At 41.4% G+C, this 17645-nt stretch overlaps 1 protein-coding gene across 1 annotated transcript; it reads right to left on the bottom strand.

The window, feature by feature from the left end:
• Positions 1-12102: 12102 nt before the first annotated feature.
• MSGN1 (mesogenin 1) lies at positions 12103-12621 on the bottom strand. Its single transcript, XM_039528448.1, has one exon. The coding sequence runs from the start codon at positions 12619-12621 to the stop codon at positions 12103-12105; it is 519 nt and encodes a 172-aa protein (XP_039384382.1).
• Between the last annotated feature and the right edge of the window lie 5024 nt (positions 12622-17645).

The following is a 17645-nucleotide window of genomic DNA, read 5'->3' as shown; positions in this document are numbered from 1 at the left end:
AAACACCAAGCCTGGAGAGCTATACTGGCATACAAAATAGTATGAGGTAATGCTGGTATTGTCAATCTTGTGCTAAGAGCAGATCTCTTAATGCCCTTAGTGGAGATTGAGCTTCTGGTCTCTTTTTTTCAAAGGCTGTCTGCATAGTCTTGGCTGGCAGGCACAGCAATGATTATCTAAAATCCTTGGGCTGGGCTTCAGCCCAGTCTGTTAAAGCCTGAACACCAACCTTACTGAAATGTCTCAAAGGAAACCTGCACTCAGGTGTGTGTGTGTGGGGGGGGGTGTATGGTAAACTAAAGTTGCATAGGCCAGGCCACTGACTCATCCTCTTCCACACCCACTCTTCCAAGAGGAGTCTTCTCCTCCTTCCCCCCCCCCCCCAAGTCAGTCTTCAGTCATTCTGGCTGAGATTAAGCTCTCAGAAGTCATAGATGTGGGGTGTCTTATTTCTGTTCTCTCCACACCTTTCCCTCCCAAGAATGAATAACTGAAGGAGATTTTCTCCATGTGTATATGGGAGATGTGTTTTTACTAAAGTGTTTAAAACCTCAAACCTACCTGGCTAGGGGTGTGTTTTTTTTCTTTTTTTGAATGGTACTATATTTCAGATAAACTCTAAAGCTAATCCAATGTCAGACCAACAGTCTGTTACTTCCCCAATGCCTTAGTAACTATGAACTTACAGATTTGTATTGCTCTACTAAAATTGATATTCTCAAGTTTAAACTTGATGCTTTTTTCTGGAGCCTCTGGCTCTCATAAGAGGGATAACAATCCTCAATTCAAAACAAAGTAACTTTATTTTTAGATAATGAAAGTAACTCTATCAGAAAGACAACATAAACCTATCCCTTTTTTTTTTTTTTTTGGCTGCAAGGAACAGCTCTAAATAGTGTAATTTGTCTCTAATACTTTCAGAATTAGCTTTGTCATCTTATGTTAGAAAGTCCTGTCAGTGGAGACAGTTGTTGACTGACTAGAGCTACAGTGTAAAACAAGGCATAATCCTGCCTCCTGCTTCTAAATGCTTTGCTTGCAAGTCAAAGCTAACATTGTATCTGGGGCATAACTATGCCCAGATACTAGCTCAAAGCAAGTTTCATATGAATGATTATGGTGTTAGTTGAAACAGGTAAAAATGACAAAGATGTGCTCGTGACTCTCTGGAATACCTTGCAGTTATTTATTCAGGACTGCATAAGCTGGCAGAACAGGCTGCATGACTCTAGGCAACCCTATGAAGCATCCACTGCACTTCTCCCTTTCTGCCCTGTCCCCAAAGATCTTAATTGTGCACACAATTGTTAGTCTTTAAGGAAAGCTTTATAGTTTAATCACTCTGCAAACTTGTTACTCAAGTTTGAGGCCTGTTCCTATTTATGTGCTAAAGGTAGTGACTTGATCCTATGCTTATTTATAGGAATCTAAGCTTTGTAGACTACTAAATCATCTAGTCCAGTGGCCTGTGATAGACATTTCACCCACATACCCCTATGTTGAGCCCAATAACTCTTGCCAAAAGTTTGTTTTTGTGTTTTATTGGGCTCAACATAAGACCATCTGGGTGAAATGGACTTGTCTAACTTCCAATAAGGTTTTTTCAAACAAATTACTATTCCCTATCAAGTGATAGGCTCTTAGTCTGTTCTGGTAGTTGGTGTGTTTGTGGTGTGCTTTTTTTTTTTTTTTAAAAGAACTGTCTGGCTTTGGCTTCTAGCATTGCTGCTTGTTATACCTTCCTCCTAAATGAAAGCCCTTCAGTAGCTGGTGTATTGCCTCATCCCTGTGAAGGTATTAGACACCATAATCAGGCACTCTTCTTCTTTCTTTCTCCATCCCCACAACTTTACTTAAACACCATATAGGAGGTGCTAAAGGTGACTCCTCCCTCCCTGCCCCCTAAAGCTAGCATGAGTATATAAATGGAGGTAGCGGAGCCATAGGGAGTACTTATCTACAGGTTTTCAGGCAGGTATGTACTCAACATAGCTCAGCTGTTCCTCTGCTGCCACTGCCAGTGCTAACACAGCTCCATTACTTATACTTGGTTCTCACTGAGCTCAATGAGAACTAAGTATGTACACAAACAAGGGAATAGCACCCTTAGAATTAGACTGTCAATCTACACTCAAGCCTTAAAACCACTTCTATGGCACTCTGTACCCCTCCAGTTTTTCAAGATTTTTTTTTTAAATGTAGACACTAAAACTCTAACATTGTGGTATTGGTCTAGCTCATGCCCTGTATAGAGGTAAAATTGCCATCCTACTGATGGACTCCTGTCCTATTAAATCAATGGGTCACATTAATCCATGGGGGTGGGGGAAGAGAAAGAGGAAGCTATCTTGGAATCACTGCTTTCCAAAATAGTCTCTGTTCTCTAAGCATAGGCTAATTCCTTGTTGCAAATGTACAACCTTACATTGACCACTAAAATGTCTGGTTGTGAAAGGGCCCAGATTAACAAATATTCAGACCAGTGTGAATGCTCTGGCACTATAACTTTGCCAACTCTGTTGCCACTATTTACTTATCACTGAAAATGAGTAGCACAGGACCTAGTACATAGCCCTGTACAACTCTACTAGAAACACACCTATTGACTATATAGCCAGCTCTTGGTCTACTTAATGTATGGTTGGTTGGTGTCGTGCAAACTTTTAACAAGGACAGAATACTAAACCAACTGACTCCAGTCTATACTGTCACCTTTGCAACATGTAATTTCAAAGAAGGAAATGTATATGTTGAACAAGACACTTCCTCTGAAAGTGTTTACTGGCACTATTTATATTTCTATCAGGTGAATCACCTCAGCTCATCCAGTTTTCCTTGGATTGCTGTTACTATAACAGGCCTATAGTTGCCTGCATTAGTCTACTTGCTGCCTTAAATATAGGCATAGCATAACACTCTTCTGGAATTTCCCTAGCATTCAGATTCACTTAAAGAATTTCTGGGCCAGAGGAAAAATCGCTTAGTTGCCCTTAGACTCCTGCATGCAAGTTTTCTGGGCCTAGTGACTCAAATTTATTCACGGTATGTGTCTAACATCCTTTCCTACTCTGATCTTGCTGCTTTCCAAATGCAGAACAGAAATGGGGGTGTTTCATTTTGGGGTTTGCTTTTTTTTGTTTGGTGTTTCCCTTTTAGTCAATAACTTCACTATCGCTATCTGGCACTAGACCTATCCCAGTGTTAGGACTTCTTTTGATACTCTAATAGCCCATCTAGCACAGGGGCCAGTATGAGACAATTCAGAGTGACTAGAACAGGGCAATTTAGTGAGGTTATCAATCCTCTGTCCAGTTAGAGGTTTAGGGATACCCAGAGCATGGGGTTGCATCCCTGATCAGGTTAGCTAATTGGGGAAGAATAGCCATTCATGGACCTAACTTATGTAACTTTTTTAAACTGTTACACTCTTGGCCTTCACAACATGGCCCAGCAATGAGTTCCACAAGTTCACTGTACATTATGTGAAGTACTTTTTGTGTCTCTTTAAACTTGTTACCTATTTCAGCAGCTGCCTCCTGCTTCTTGTGGTTATATGGAGGGGTAAATAACACTTGATTTTTATATAGCTCTTATCTCCCCTTAGTTGTCCCTTTTCTAAGCAGAGTAATGCCAGTCTCTATTTCCTCAGATGGAAGCAGTTCCACACTCCCAATTATGTTCTCGGAATGTTTTCCACTTCTAATATATCTTAGACAGGGTATGCCTGCATCTTGAATACTATGGATTTTTATACTGGCTTTAATAGACCTAATCTAATAACCATTTTCTTTCCCTGATGTCTTGCTTCCACTATCCATTTTTGCAGTCATATATTAGTTTTGAAAGGTATTTCTCATCTCTTTGGAGGGTGTGGGAGTAAGTGAGTTAACTCTCTCCCCTCTTGCCAGAATATTCTAAGTCTATGTCCTAGACCAATGTTGAAAGTGTATAAAATGAACAAAATAGTTTGAGCTCTCAAGTTCTTCATTACAGCCATCCAGTCCTACTGTTCACCCACACCTCCATGGGTACTAGTTCTAAGAGCATCACTACTGTTGATGCTTCAGTGTCATATTACTCCTTTTCATGACTATTGCCAGTTACAATAATGAATTGTGATCAGTATGAACTCAACTACCAGCTGTTAAAGACTCCTATTGTCTCTTCTGATAACAATGGGAAAAGTAGAGTTATCAGGGCTGTCTATCCTCTCACCGGCTTGCTTGATTTGTTCTGTTACACCAGCCTCTTCCAAAATGAATGCACTTTTAGTCTTGATTCCAGATCTTAATAGAGGAATGAAGTGAGTTTAATACACTTTCATCAGGAAACTTGTTCCTAAGCAACCATCCATCTGACTTGCAGTTGAACACTGCATGCTATACATATGATTCTATTGATATGAATGGAACATTAAAGTAGAAACTTTGGAGGTTTTTTTTGGTAACTAGAGCAATAAAGCAGAGGTATGTCTACTGCCAAAGTGTGATTATCTTTATTTTCATTGGGAAGGAACATTTATAATCACTACTCTGTAAACAAGCATCACACCCTTAAAGCAGGCTACCCTAATAGCTCATAACTCATCTTAAAGCTATACTGTAATTTCTACAATTTCTTGCTAATTCACTTGTTACCAAACACTATGGCCATAGTGAAAGCTGCATCTGTGTTCATTCTTTTAAGGGATTTGGTCTATTCTTTTTTTTGTACTCCATGGTTTTCATAAACATTTTCAATAAAATTCATAGCTAAGCATAGGCTCCAGTGCTCTTGCTGTGTTGGCTTTTCTTTTTTAAAAGGTGCTCCTACTTGCCTTAGAGTCATAATCACATGGAAGAGCTGTAACCTATTGATCAGCTTTAGTAAAATGCATATCTACCTCTACCCTTTCTCATGGCAATGACACAGTTTAGGTCAATCATCATTCATGTCTCTGAGCTGCTACCCTTCTGCTGCCAGTATGAACATGTGTGAAGTCAGAGATCATGGGAGGTCTTCAACTAACCAAGGGATTTTTAGAGTACTGCCCTCTGAATTATTCAGTAGGGTTTAGGCTGCTGATTTCTCTTTTCACTCTTCAAAATTTGTCCATGTGGTAAATAATCCTCAGCAGGTACAAACAGATGCAGCTCCTATGTAATTTGTAGTAATCACTCACCCCTCACTGAGTGCTCATGCTCTTGTTCAAATAAAATGAGTCTCTCTTATCTGACTCATCACTATTTGTACAACAATTGTGTTCTGGATCCCTATTCAGCATCTGCAACAAGTCCCTATCTCAAATAGTTCATGATGTAAGCAAATTTTCTTTAGATCACAGAGAACCTATACACCCATTTCCCTCACCTATCCTTCCACAGCGCTAGTTCAGCCTCTTGCTGTTTTTTAAGGTCCATTGAAACTTCTCTGCTGCTTAACTTCATTATTCCCTTTATTGCTTCGAAGTAGAAAAGTCCTTTTCATCAGTAGAGATGCCCCGTGTTCCCTTTCATGAAGGTAACAGCCACTGTTGAGCTAGCACCATGATTTGAAAAGCGGAGAGGCAGCAGCCAATGGTCTCAATCAACTAGTGTGTGTGCGTATTCAATAGTGCTGGTTTTGTCCTTTAATAAATTAAACATTACAAATTGTCTAAAGGAAATACATGTTAAAAATGTAGGTTTGAGGGTAAAATTGGACAAGTTTGTCTTCATGTGAATTAAAATAAAACCTACCTCCAGCCCTGTTCAGTAGTGGTTTTGTAATAAAACTCCCATTAAACTAACTGCGTTAAGATTCACCCTTAGTTGTAGACAGCTGGAAAACCTTGTGCATACAGAACAAAAGTTTATTTTAAGAAACAAATCTTTTTATAAGGAAAATTGTATTAAACAACCTCTCCACCACAGAGGTGACTGTTTAAATTAAAATTCAGGAACTGCCTGCCTAGTTTTAAATTTTAAAAACAACAAGAAACCTCACAAGTGTTGAATCAACACCTACCTGCCTTTTAAGTGGCCATTTTATGACCACATACTTTTCCCACTGGTTGTTGGGATGTTATTTTTATACCCCTGTTAACACAAGTTTGAAAGGAGATCAGTCTTCATTGTTTATGCTTAATGTCTACTGCACATTTCAACAGGTGAATGATAAAAGACCAAGTGAAAAGAGAAATCTAGTGACTATTTTGATAAGAAAATAGAGACATTAGCAGAAATGTATCACAGTTATTACCCCTTGAAATCAACTCCAGTAAGTTTAAGTTTTGTAATTTCAGCTCATGGCTGGACCTATTGTCTCACTATTTCTCATGTTTAGTTTAATGTCCATTAACACTGAATTTAGATTAGGGTAAACCTTTCAAAATGAGCCATATCTTGGGGTTTTTTAAAAAGAAAGGTTTATAGTATTAGGGATTTTTGGTATTTAGCACTGAACTGCAACCAAATATTGCAAAATTAAAAGGGGGGGGGGGAAGCAGCTAAATGTCCTCTCCTTTCCCCCTTTGCTTCCCCTCGGTCTATACATGGGGACAGTAGGGTACTAGCTTAGGCTTTAGAAGACCTGGCATAAATTCCCTGCTCCACTACAGAATTACAGTGTGACCTTGGGTAAGGTCTGTTTCCAGCTCTAATGAAAATACTAGAATTACCTATCCCACAAAAGTGATGTTAAATACAGAGGTGCTCAGATACTATTGGCATGGGGGCAATATAAGTACCTTAGATGGTAAACCAGCTTTGGCTGGGCTACAGTGTTGGAGGAAAGGGCCCTCTGACTGGGACTCCTACCCAAGGTCCATGGAGTAGTGGTGGCTGTTGCTCTAATGAAATAGCACACACGCCCGCAGCCAGGGAATATGCTGCAGCCCCATGGCTTTGTCTAGGTTGGGGATTATCCTCTTTAAAAGCACAGTTACATGTAGCCCAGCTGTATAACCAGAGCAGTTTGTTACATGCTCACACACAGCCTTTCAGCTTAGAATTGCAAAATACGTTACACATGCTAACTCCATCAGTCTCTCCACACAGCTGTGAGTGTAATAGTATTATAACTGTTTTATACATAGGGAAACTGAAGTAAAGAAATTGAGTTGCCAAAACACGTTGTCAAGGGGAGAGCTGGCACCAGAAAGTAAAAGTTCTGCCTTTAGCTACTTTGCTCTAACCACTGAAGGTCAGTCCCTCATACATATAAAGAAAAGATCACAATTAAAGTAGTAGCATATTTTCCCTGCTGGCTGGGGATAGGGAATGGGTCCCGCTTCCTGCAACGTAGTAATGAATTGAGAAACCACTCTCCACTGATCACTGAAATGGACTGACCAGCCTCCTCATGTACATGAGCGGTGTGCTGCCCAACCTGCCCACTGCAGTCTAATTATAACATTATTAATAAACTATACAGAGTAAAAAAATAATTAGCTGAAAGTAGGAAAAGTCCACTCATGATTCTGGTTTGTGAGACACAGGGAAAAGAACTTGGTCAGTCCAGAAATTTGTGCAAGTGCTTCAAGAAGCAAGACTGAGGGACCCCCACATAAAAATATCCCCGAGCTCAGTGGTTAGTGTGCAATCCTAAAAAAGTCAGGGAACCCCCATTCAAATCCTTTCCTCCTCCTCTGGCAGAGAGGGGAGGACTTGAACCTTGCTCTCCCCTATCCCAGGTGAATTCTCCAACCACTGGGCTTAAAATCATACAATGGGCAGCTCCTTCTCCTTCTTCTTCCTTCCCCTCCTCCTCAAAGGGGCTTAGCTGCCTAACTGCAGGTGTCAGGTTTCTGTTTGTGGTGTGCTCAAGTGACATAGGCATCTCCCTGCAACCTGGTTGTAGGTACCTATCTCCGAGAGAGGGTTGTGTGCTAAGCATCTCCCCATAGGTGCTGACTCCATGGGTGCTCCAGGACTGAAGCACCCACAGAAATATTTTTGTGGATGGTTAGCACCCACCGGCAGCCTAGTTCCTCCCCTCCCTCCCAGCACCTCCTGTTCACTGGCAGCCCTGTTAGGCACCAAGATGCTCAGCATTACTGTTCCTAAGGGCTAGTCTACACTTACCTGCTGGGTCGACGCGGTGAGTTCGACTTCTCGGAGTTCGAACTATCGCGTCTAATCTGGACGCGATAGTTCGAACTCCCCGCGCGCTCCGGTACTCCACCACTGCAAACGGCGGTGGCAGAGTCGACCTTGGAGCCACGGACTTCGATCCCGCGGCGTCTGGACGGGTAAGTAGTTCGAACTAGGGTACTTCGAGTTCAGCTACGCTATTCACGTAGCTGAACTTGCGTACCCTAGTTCGATCCCCGCCCTTAGTGTAGACCTGCCCTTAGAGCTGTGAGTCCCAGCTGGCAGAGGCATACAGGGGCTAGTGCTCAGCAAACTACCTCACTAAAAATAGTCATCCAGGAAGTAGTGAGTGGCAGCATGGACTAGCCACCCAAGTATGTAACCATGGGGGCCAGACATTTTTGCACTTGGGGCAGCTAAACTGTACTGCTGCCCAAGCTACCACAGTGACACTTCTATTTTTGACATGCTAGCTCAGGGGTGGGCAAACTTTTTGGCCTGAGGGCCGCATCAGGTTTTGTAAATTGTATGGTGGGCCGGTTAGGGGAGGGGGTTGTGGCCTGGCCCCCACCTCCTATCTGTTCCCTTGGACTCCTGCCCCATCCAAACCCCCCTGTTCCCTGATGGCCCCTCTGGGACCCCTTCCCCATCCACACACATCCACTCCCTGTCCCCTGACTGCCCCCAGAATCCCTGCCCCTGACTGCCCCCTGCCAGTCCATCCAACCCCCCTCCTTCCTGACTGCCCCCCAAGGACACCTGCCCCCGTTCAACCTCCTGTTTCACCCCGACCACCATCCAAACACACCCGCTCTTTGTCCCCTGACTGCCTCCCTGGACCCCTGCCCCCATTCAACCCCCTAGTTCCCCCACCCCATCCATGCCCCTGCCCTCGACCACCACCCCAAACTCCCCTGCCCTCTATCCAACATCCCCTGCTCCCTGCCCCCTTACCATGCTGCTGCTGCCGCCAGCACAGAGCACCGGGTCAGGCTGGGCTCTGCAGCTGCGCTGCCCCAGGAGCTCACACCCTGCTGCCCAGAGCATTGCGTCGGTGGTAGAGCAAGCGAGCTGAGGCTGCGGATGAGGGGGAGAGACGGCGGGGGGGCAAGCCTCCTGGGCCAGGAGCTTGGGGGCCGGGCAGGATGGTCCCATGGACTGGATATGGCCACGGGCCATAGTTTGCCCACCCCTGTGCTAGCTCAATGAAAGTTCGCACAAGTATGTCTCTGCAAGCTGGGAAGCACCCCTCACCCCCAAGTGTACACATAGCCTAAGTGACTTACCCTGGGTCCCACAGGAAGTCTATGGCTGAGCCAGGAACTGCAGCCAGATAGACTGAGTTCCAGTGCAGTGCCTTAGACCTGCTCTTTCTCACTGAGAAGGAACATGCTCAGCCTGACACCTTGGCTCATATGTAGGGTCTGGTAAAAAACTGGTCCTTGTGCAACGCTTAATGCTGCCACTGGCACTAGTCACCCCAGATTGGGCTTGAAGGATAGGCAGCAAGTGGGCCCATGGTTCTGCTCCCATTTCATCCCAGCAGAGGTGGACCTGTGGGGTGTAGGGACATTAGGCTGCAGCATTTTCTGGAGCTGTGGGAGACACCTGCAGGCGTTCCTCCTGGGGCAGCCCCCACTGATATGGTGCTATGTAACCATATAGCTTAAAGGGCCCCTGTGAAACAGCTAAGTAGTAGTATCTGCATTTAACATAGAGGGAAACTGAGGCCCAGAGGCTAAATGACCTGACCAAGGTCACACACCGAGTCTGGCAGAGGTAGCAATAAGAGCCAATGCTCTTGCCTGCTATTCTGCAGCTCTAATCACAATCCTTATCTCCAGTAACACTGGTTTTACTGATTATTTTAGTTTGTGGGGGAATAAAGAACTAGGCGTGAATCAAAAATCATAGTAAAGACTGTATCTAGTCTGACTTTTAGGGTTTGTCAGGAAATGGCAATCTCTGTACCTGCTACATCCTGGACACTGTACAGCAGTTGTACAAATTTATATGCAGGAATTTTATATGGTTAGTGAAGTATATGGTTTCTGTGTGATATGTGCCTATGTTCTGCCTTGATAATCTAATAGGTCTTCTTTATTTGTGCTGTGATTACTCCTCTCTCAGGATGCAACTGAGATCACTCAGCTTGTTTCACTGAACACACAAGTTGGATTGGAAATCTAGGCTGAGTTAAAACAGACTTGGAGCCTATGGAATACTTTTAAATGTGGCTTGTTATTGAAGTCAGAGACGTACTCTATTTCCTGCAGTATTGAACTCAGATATATATGTCAGCCACTATATGAATGACATACTGAACCTATAGATATGCACGTACCATGCTAAAATAACATTGTGTCAGATCAAGCCTAGCTTTGGAAAAACATATTCCAGGGACAGATTTATCCCTCTACCTCCCCTGCCCCCAAACAACCAAATGTCTCAGAACAGGTAAAGAGAAAAGTAATAATCCTTTAGTGCTCAAATTTATCATGTACCCTCAAGAACACAAAACATGCATCCAACATAGTGACACTCATCTATTCACCCTCCCCATGCACACAGTATGCTGTACATCCCTATATTCAATATAGAATAATGGTGCAGTCCTGGTTAAGTCTTATATCTCAGGGCAGAGAAAGGGTTAACCCACTCTGTTCTGCTCCACCAAGCTCAGACCTGCATTGCAGCAGTGCACCAGTTCTTCTCCTCTTTGAGTCCTCGTTGCATATTGCTGGCCTCAGAGTGCGGAGCAAGGTCTTTCTAAATGAATTTGGAGGAAAATATATAATGCAAACTTTTCTTTTCACTGTATAATATGATGTAGCCTGTGTTGCATCTATCACTGAAAGTCAAAGTAACTTGAGATTTGAACTGTTTCCTGGTTATAGAGGAAGGAGAACTAACTGTTCTTGACTGCGGGAAACTGCTGATCTTTTGACATGGAGACCTTACAGTTACCCGAGGTTTCAAAAGAACCTAAAGTGTGAACCTTGCACAATTCTGTAACTTGAAGTGATTCACTGAGATTAAACGTTTAAATTCTGGGCAGTTGAGTTGTGGGAAGAGGGAGGGAGAGAAAGAGGAGGGTGTGATCTGATCTAGCCCTCTGATAAAAGGCCCACAGAATGTAATACAAATTTAACCATTCAGGTTCTATGTACAGTAAATATATTTCTATAGAAATTATTAAAACAAATAGAATTTAAGAGAGAATATCTTCATAGCATTTTAAAATTCTATAGAATTTAATATCTCTGCTGTGAAAACTTGTAGGCTAAGGTTGACAATTCTATAAAAGGTTATTTTCTATTAGATTCTGTATGGATCTAAGAATCAGTCATTATTGGAATATGCTTTTCTGTCAGAGATACAAGATATTCAGTATGAAGCAGTGATATTTTTATTTGTTTTCAAAGACATTCTTAAAATTACTCAAGTTTCTTCATTTTAGATACATAATTCTAAAAATGTGGATAAATAGCCTGATTTATCAGCAATACCTGAACTAAATATACATGCGCTTCCAAATCCTAATATTAAAGTGCCTACAGGCCATTATGCTTAGTATTTTTGTATTATTTTTTACATCTTTTAAGAATTTACTTTAAACCCATTGATTTTTTTTTTATTTTTATCTTTTTTTAAAGTGAGTAGATTTGGCCAAATAATCAGTCCTTATTAAACAGAAGATTGGTCAGAACTGTGGTGAGTAAATCCTAGCAGAATCTATTTGCCTTGCTCACTATTGAATCAGACTGATTTTAATATATTTTTGAAGCTCATTAAAAAAACCCAACCCAACAACCCATAACTCAAGTAATGTACAAGTATAAACATCCCCTTCAACTTAGAGCATTCTGAGATATGTACAGCAGCGACTCATCCATCCCTATTCCTTTTGTTCTGTCTTCGTTTGCTCAAGACACTCTGGGTTTTTTTAAGGAAGAACTAGCTCAAAGTTCCAGTTGATATTTTTAAAGATTCTTTAGGAGGGATCTCAAAGTTCCAGTGGCAGGTTTCTCAGGCGGTGGGGGGAGGGTGTCTAGGCCCGTTTGACATTGTTCAGCAGGTCTGTGAGTTCACTGATGTACTTGATGGTGTATTTCAGTGTCTGTATTTTGGTGAGAGGCTGGCCTCTTTGGCTGTAGACAGGAGGTAGGTAATTGCGCAAGGTGTGTAAAGCATCAGCCAGGGTCCTCATCCTGAGCTTCTCTCTCTCACTGGCTTTCCTTCTGCGCTGGGCTGACATCCTGGCCTTGGTACCTTTCTGAGCCTTGGCCTGTCCAGCATTCGGTAAGTAGGCGGAAGGAAAATCCATCAAGCTGTATCCGATCAGGCTGCCACTGCTGCTGCTGTTGTAGGGCATCTCAATCACAGCTGGGCAAGGGGAAGAAGAATATGATTCAAAGGAAGGAGATGGAGATAAGCTGTGAGGGGATGAGATCTGGTTCAGCTCATAGGCTCCTGCATTACCCTTCCAGTCCCAGGAAGACAGAAAGACAGAATTCTCAGTGCCCAAACCATCTTCCATATTCGGCAAAGTCTCATGCAATTTATCCATCAAGGAAGAGCAGTTGTGAGAAGCAATTCCCTTCAGCTAAGGCTGAAGTCTTTATGCAGGGAGACCCTTTTATGACAGGGGGGTGGGGGGGAGAAGTGACAAAGTGGGAAATAGGGTTTTGTGAGGGGAGTTCAAAGGAGGTCCCAAGTGCTAAGATGGAAAATGAACTCCTGAAGTGTTATTTTCTTCTCACCGATAATTATCTACCTTCAGCTAAAATACCTTTAAACTAACAGGCAACAGTGAGAAGGAAAAAAGATTATCTTCTTGTAACTAACCAATTAAGACTCCACATCTACATTTAACATTGCAGTGGGGAATAATTATTAAAAGAGGCAAAGGAAAAAACAAAACACAGCAACAGCTTTATTTGATTTTATTAACATGAAATCTAAACAAAGATTAGGGGCTAATTTAGCTACACCTAATCAGGAAAGAGATCTTGGAGTCGTCGTGGTTAGTTCTCTGAAGATGTCCACGCAGTGTGCAGCGGCATTCAAAAAAAAAGGATAGCGAATAAGAAGGAGAATATCTTATTGCCCTTATATAAATCCATGGTATGCCCACATCCTGAATACTGCATACAGATGTGGTCGCTCCATCTCAAAAAAGAGATACTGGCATTAGAAAAGGTTCAAAGAAGGGCAACTAAAATGATTAGGGGTTTGGAATGGGTCCCATATGAGGAGAGATTAAAGAGGGTAGGACTTTTCTGCTTGGAAAAGGGGAGACTAAGGAGAGAGGATAGAGGGATATAAAATCATGAGTTGTGTGGAGACAGTGAATAAGGAAAAGTTATTTACTTGTTCCCATAATATAAGAACAAGGGGCCACCAAATGAAATTAATGGGCAGCAGGTTAAAACAAATAAAAGTAAGTTCTTCACACAGCGCACAGTCAAGTGGTGGAACTCCTTGCCTGAGGAGGTTGTGAAGTCTAGAACTATAACAGGGTTTAAAAGAGAATTAGATGTATTCATGGAGGTTAAGTCCATTCATTAATGGCTATTAGCCAGGATGGGTAAGGAAAGGTGTCCCTAGCATCTGTTTGTCAGAGGGTAGAGCTGGATGGCAGGAGAAAGATCACTTGATCGTTACCTGTTAGGTTCACTCCCTCTGGGGCACCTGGTATTGGCCACTGTCGGTAGACAGGATACTGGTCTAGATGGACCTTTGGTCTGACCCAGTACGGCCGTTCTTATGGTCTTATGCTGTGAAGTGATCACTTGGCTAGAAAAAATTATCTAAAACCACATGGCATTATTCTCTGTGTAGTTATTTGAAGTCAATATATTATAACTCTCTGGTGGAGCGATATTCACTCATAATCTGTGTTGTAGACATAAGTCAGAAAAGTGGTTTGCTTGGTTTTCTGTTTACACCTGAAGCTTTACAGATTTCCCTTGACATTTCCAGATTTCCCTTGACTTCTCTTTGAAGCTCTTTGTTTTTATTAGTAGAACAAGAAGCATAAAGCTTATTCCCTGCAGCCTGCACATTCATTTACCATTATAAATTGCCCAACTCAAACCAAAAAGAATCTGTAACTGTAAACAAAGTTGAAGTAAGTATTATAAGTGAAAAATTACAAATACAGGTGTGTTTTTTAAAAATAGTGTATGAGCTCTATGCCCAGACAGTAAACCTTTACATAGTAAACCTTACATAGAGGTTTTTAACTGAAAGTCATAAGTACGGTGGACATACACAAAACAAAACTAAAAGCTATTTATGTAAGATGCTGTACTTCTAGAAATCCATCCCTTGTATTAAGAGGGAGGCAACTTTCATATATTCACAGAAAGACTCTGCTGGCATCCACTGCAGTCATGATAAAACACTCAGTGAATTCAGTAGTGCATTAGAGCCATATCCTTTAAATGGGCGACAGGGGATGGATCATTTGATGATTACCTGTTCTGTTCATTCCCTCTGAAGCACCTGGCACTGGCCACTATCAGAAGACAGGATACTGGGCTAGGTGGACCTTTGGTCTGACCTAGTATAGCTGTTTTTATGTTCTTAAATTAATAATACTCAGTTCACATATAGCACTTTTCATCTGTAAATCTCAAAGCACTTTAAAAAGAGGGTAATCATCATTTACCCTTTTACAGAGGGGGACACAGAGGAGGTGCCTTGCCCAAGATCATCTAGTAGGTCAGTGGCAGAGGTTGGAATATAACCTAGGGCTTTTGAGTCCACTGCCCACTGACTCATGCAGCCTCCAGTCACAACATTAGTTGGTAACGAAGGTGTCACAGAAAGAGCGAGAAACATAGAAGAGAGGAAATTTGGAGTCAGGAGGGAGGAAAAGCAAGAGGCTCCCTTTGAGGACCAAATTGTGCCTTTGCAGGTCCAAATGCAACACTTATTGAAGTCAGTAGAAATCCTCAATCTATATGTGAAGGCAAAACTTCGCCCTTAATTTGTAATCTGGAAAATGATGCTAAATTCCATTAAATTCTGCAAGTTTTTCCTGAATCCTGTAAATGAGGCTTTTGTGGGGCAACATCTATTCTGAAAAAGAGGGAGGAGAGATGCCCAAGAATTTTATGCAGCCAGTGAATATTAAAAATTGATGGGAAGATTCCATTTCTCTGTGGTTATGACACTTGCACTGGGTTAATTAAGAAAACTTAGTTGTGTTCAGTTAGCATCTGAGCCAATGTTCACTGAAATCACTAGACTCCCATTAACTTCAGTGGACTTTGGATCAATAAGTTGTGTACTGGCCTTTATACCATCAGTTCATGGGAGACCTGATATTGATATTAGAGTGTTCTTGTGCATGAGGTAAATGAGTGAGAACCACAAAGCAAAGGTGACCAGTTCTGGCACTTTGAGTGGAGGCTTGTTTAACAATATTGAGCAACAGAGTATGTAATGTGCTAGGAATTCCACTACCACTCCACACAGGATTTTTTCCAGATTTTACGCAGAGTGAGCCCATTGCTATGCTGTATGCTGGTTTATTTCCTCATTAAGGAAAGTCAGTTGACTTAACATATTATGCAACTGCCTGTGGACATTAAAAACCAAATGATACCAACTGAGGGACATTTTCTGTGATTTCACCTAGTTGCATGCGTGCAACTGATAACATGAAAAAGACCATGAAAGAAAGTGTTAAGCTACCATACATAGATGACCATTTTTGTCCTCATTAAAACCTCTCTCACACCTCTTCCCCCCCACCCTACACACAGTTTCTCTCTTCTTATGTTCCCTGGTGACCATCTCTCTTTCAGATTTTACCTTCTTCCATTTTATTTGTCATTTTTCTATCAGAGTACTTTTTCCATAGTCTCTCTTAACACAAAAACTAAAGTGGGTCAAAAACAGAGGAATGTTTTTGAGGGGAAAAAATTGGGAGTGGAGAGTGCTGGGTCAAGGAAGTTTCCAAAAAACTTAAATTGCTCTTACCACTAATATTTGATTTGGGGTCAAATTTTTGAATCCTGAAAGTGAAATCAAAATTAGACTCAATGATTTCACCCATCCTTACTGTTTCCTTATTTTAAAGTAGTTGAAACCATGAACAACAAATGCATGAACAGTGAGCACAAGTATGTATGCATGCTCACAGTTCATTTTTACAGAGCAATATCATGTAAAAACAGCAGATACAAACACAGGCAGGTTCCATAGATATAAATTTTGGCTGCATATGAACAGTTTTATCTAGTATACTATGTACATAAAATTGGAAGGGATTCAGACAAGATATTTAGGGGGCGGGGGATGGTAGGAAAACGCAGATTATCCCATATCTGCCTGCTATGGGGTTTCTTATACATTCCTCTGAAGCATTTGGTGCTGGCCATGGTCAGACAGGATACTGGACTAAGTGAACCACTGGTCTAATCCATTATGGTGACTCCTATGTTCAGACAAATCTACAAAAGAGGAGGAGGAAGGTAACGGGCCAGATTTTGCGATGTGCCCTCTTACTGTGCTCACAATTTTGTGGCACAAAATGGGAAGTCAAGATGAGCCCCAAGGACCTGATCCAAAGCCTCTTAAACAAAATGGAAAGATTTACATGGTGTACAGTGGATTTTAGGTTAGGGCCTAAGTCTCAACGTGCAAGCACTGGAATCACAAATAGATGGTCGCTATCAAACTAATTTGTATTACAATCCATAACAGGAATAATTTGTTGATACCTGCTGAACACTTCACGATGTTGTTTTGACACTAGTAAAAATGAGATTATTTAAAATGTGCTACTGGCAGGAAAGCTTTTACAAATAGCCTTCATTCTCCAACTAGGTACTGGATTTATTTTTTTGTACAAGATAAAATATCTGATACTCTTTCCCCTGCAAGTCTCAGTAGAAAATCAGAAAACAGAGAAATTCAGTTATTATGGGCAGTACATTCCCATGGCTTTCCTTTAAGATATGCAAAATTCATACATTTCCACAATGTAATAATATTGAATGTTATTGAGTTATGAGTCTAATATCATAGAAACACTCACTGACACTTAAATGATAAGGCATTTTCTGCTTGACTGATCATTTTGTTTTTTGTTTCAGTAATTTATTCAGCAGTATAAAAGCTAACATTGCAATCTTCATCTCCTTTAAAATGAGAGGTTTCTTGGTCAGATTTCTGACCTATAAGAGAAGGGGCGGGGGAAGAAAAGTAGGAAATTATTATTAAGCTTGTTTCTGTATGAATCATTGCAGACAAGAGTCTTTTCCTTAAATAACCAGAGAAGGCACTAGAATAGAATATAAGATTTATCTTATAATATCCATCCAAATTGTGTAAAGAAGCCCTCACACCCATGAATATGGAAAAAAATTATTAATGCAAATTTATCTTTTGGGAAAATTTACTATGAGAAATAAATATATCCAGTAGTGTATTTCTGGCAAGTTTGGGGAATGTGTAGGCAGAATAAACATAGAATAGTAAGAAATACAAAAGGAGAGAAAAAGTGTTGCAATTCAGGAAAAATATAGCAGCATCAGATTTTAAATGAATTAATATAAGCAAATGTGTTTCAGTAGC

This window comes from Mauremys reevesii, linkage group 3, assembly GCF_016161935.1.
Source record: "Mauremys reevesii isolate NIE-2019 linkage group 3, ASM1616193v1, whole genome shotgun sequence".
Lineage (NCBI taxonomy): Eukaryota > Metazoa > Chordata > Testudines > Geoemydidae > Mauremys > Mauremys reevesii.
The sequence above is the reverse complement of the archived record's forward strand: the minus strand, read 5'-3'. Positions and strand labels throughout refer to the sequence as shown.

Bases quoted from the DNA above. Each gene is read 5' to 3' on its own strand.
- MSGN1 (XM_039528448.1), bottom strand. From the start codon at position 12,621: ATGGATAAATTGCATGAGACTTTGCCGAATATGGAAGATGGTTTGGGC.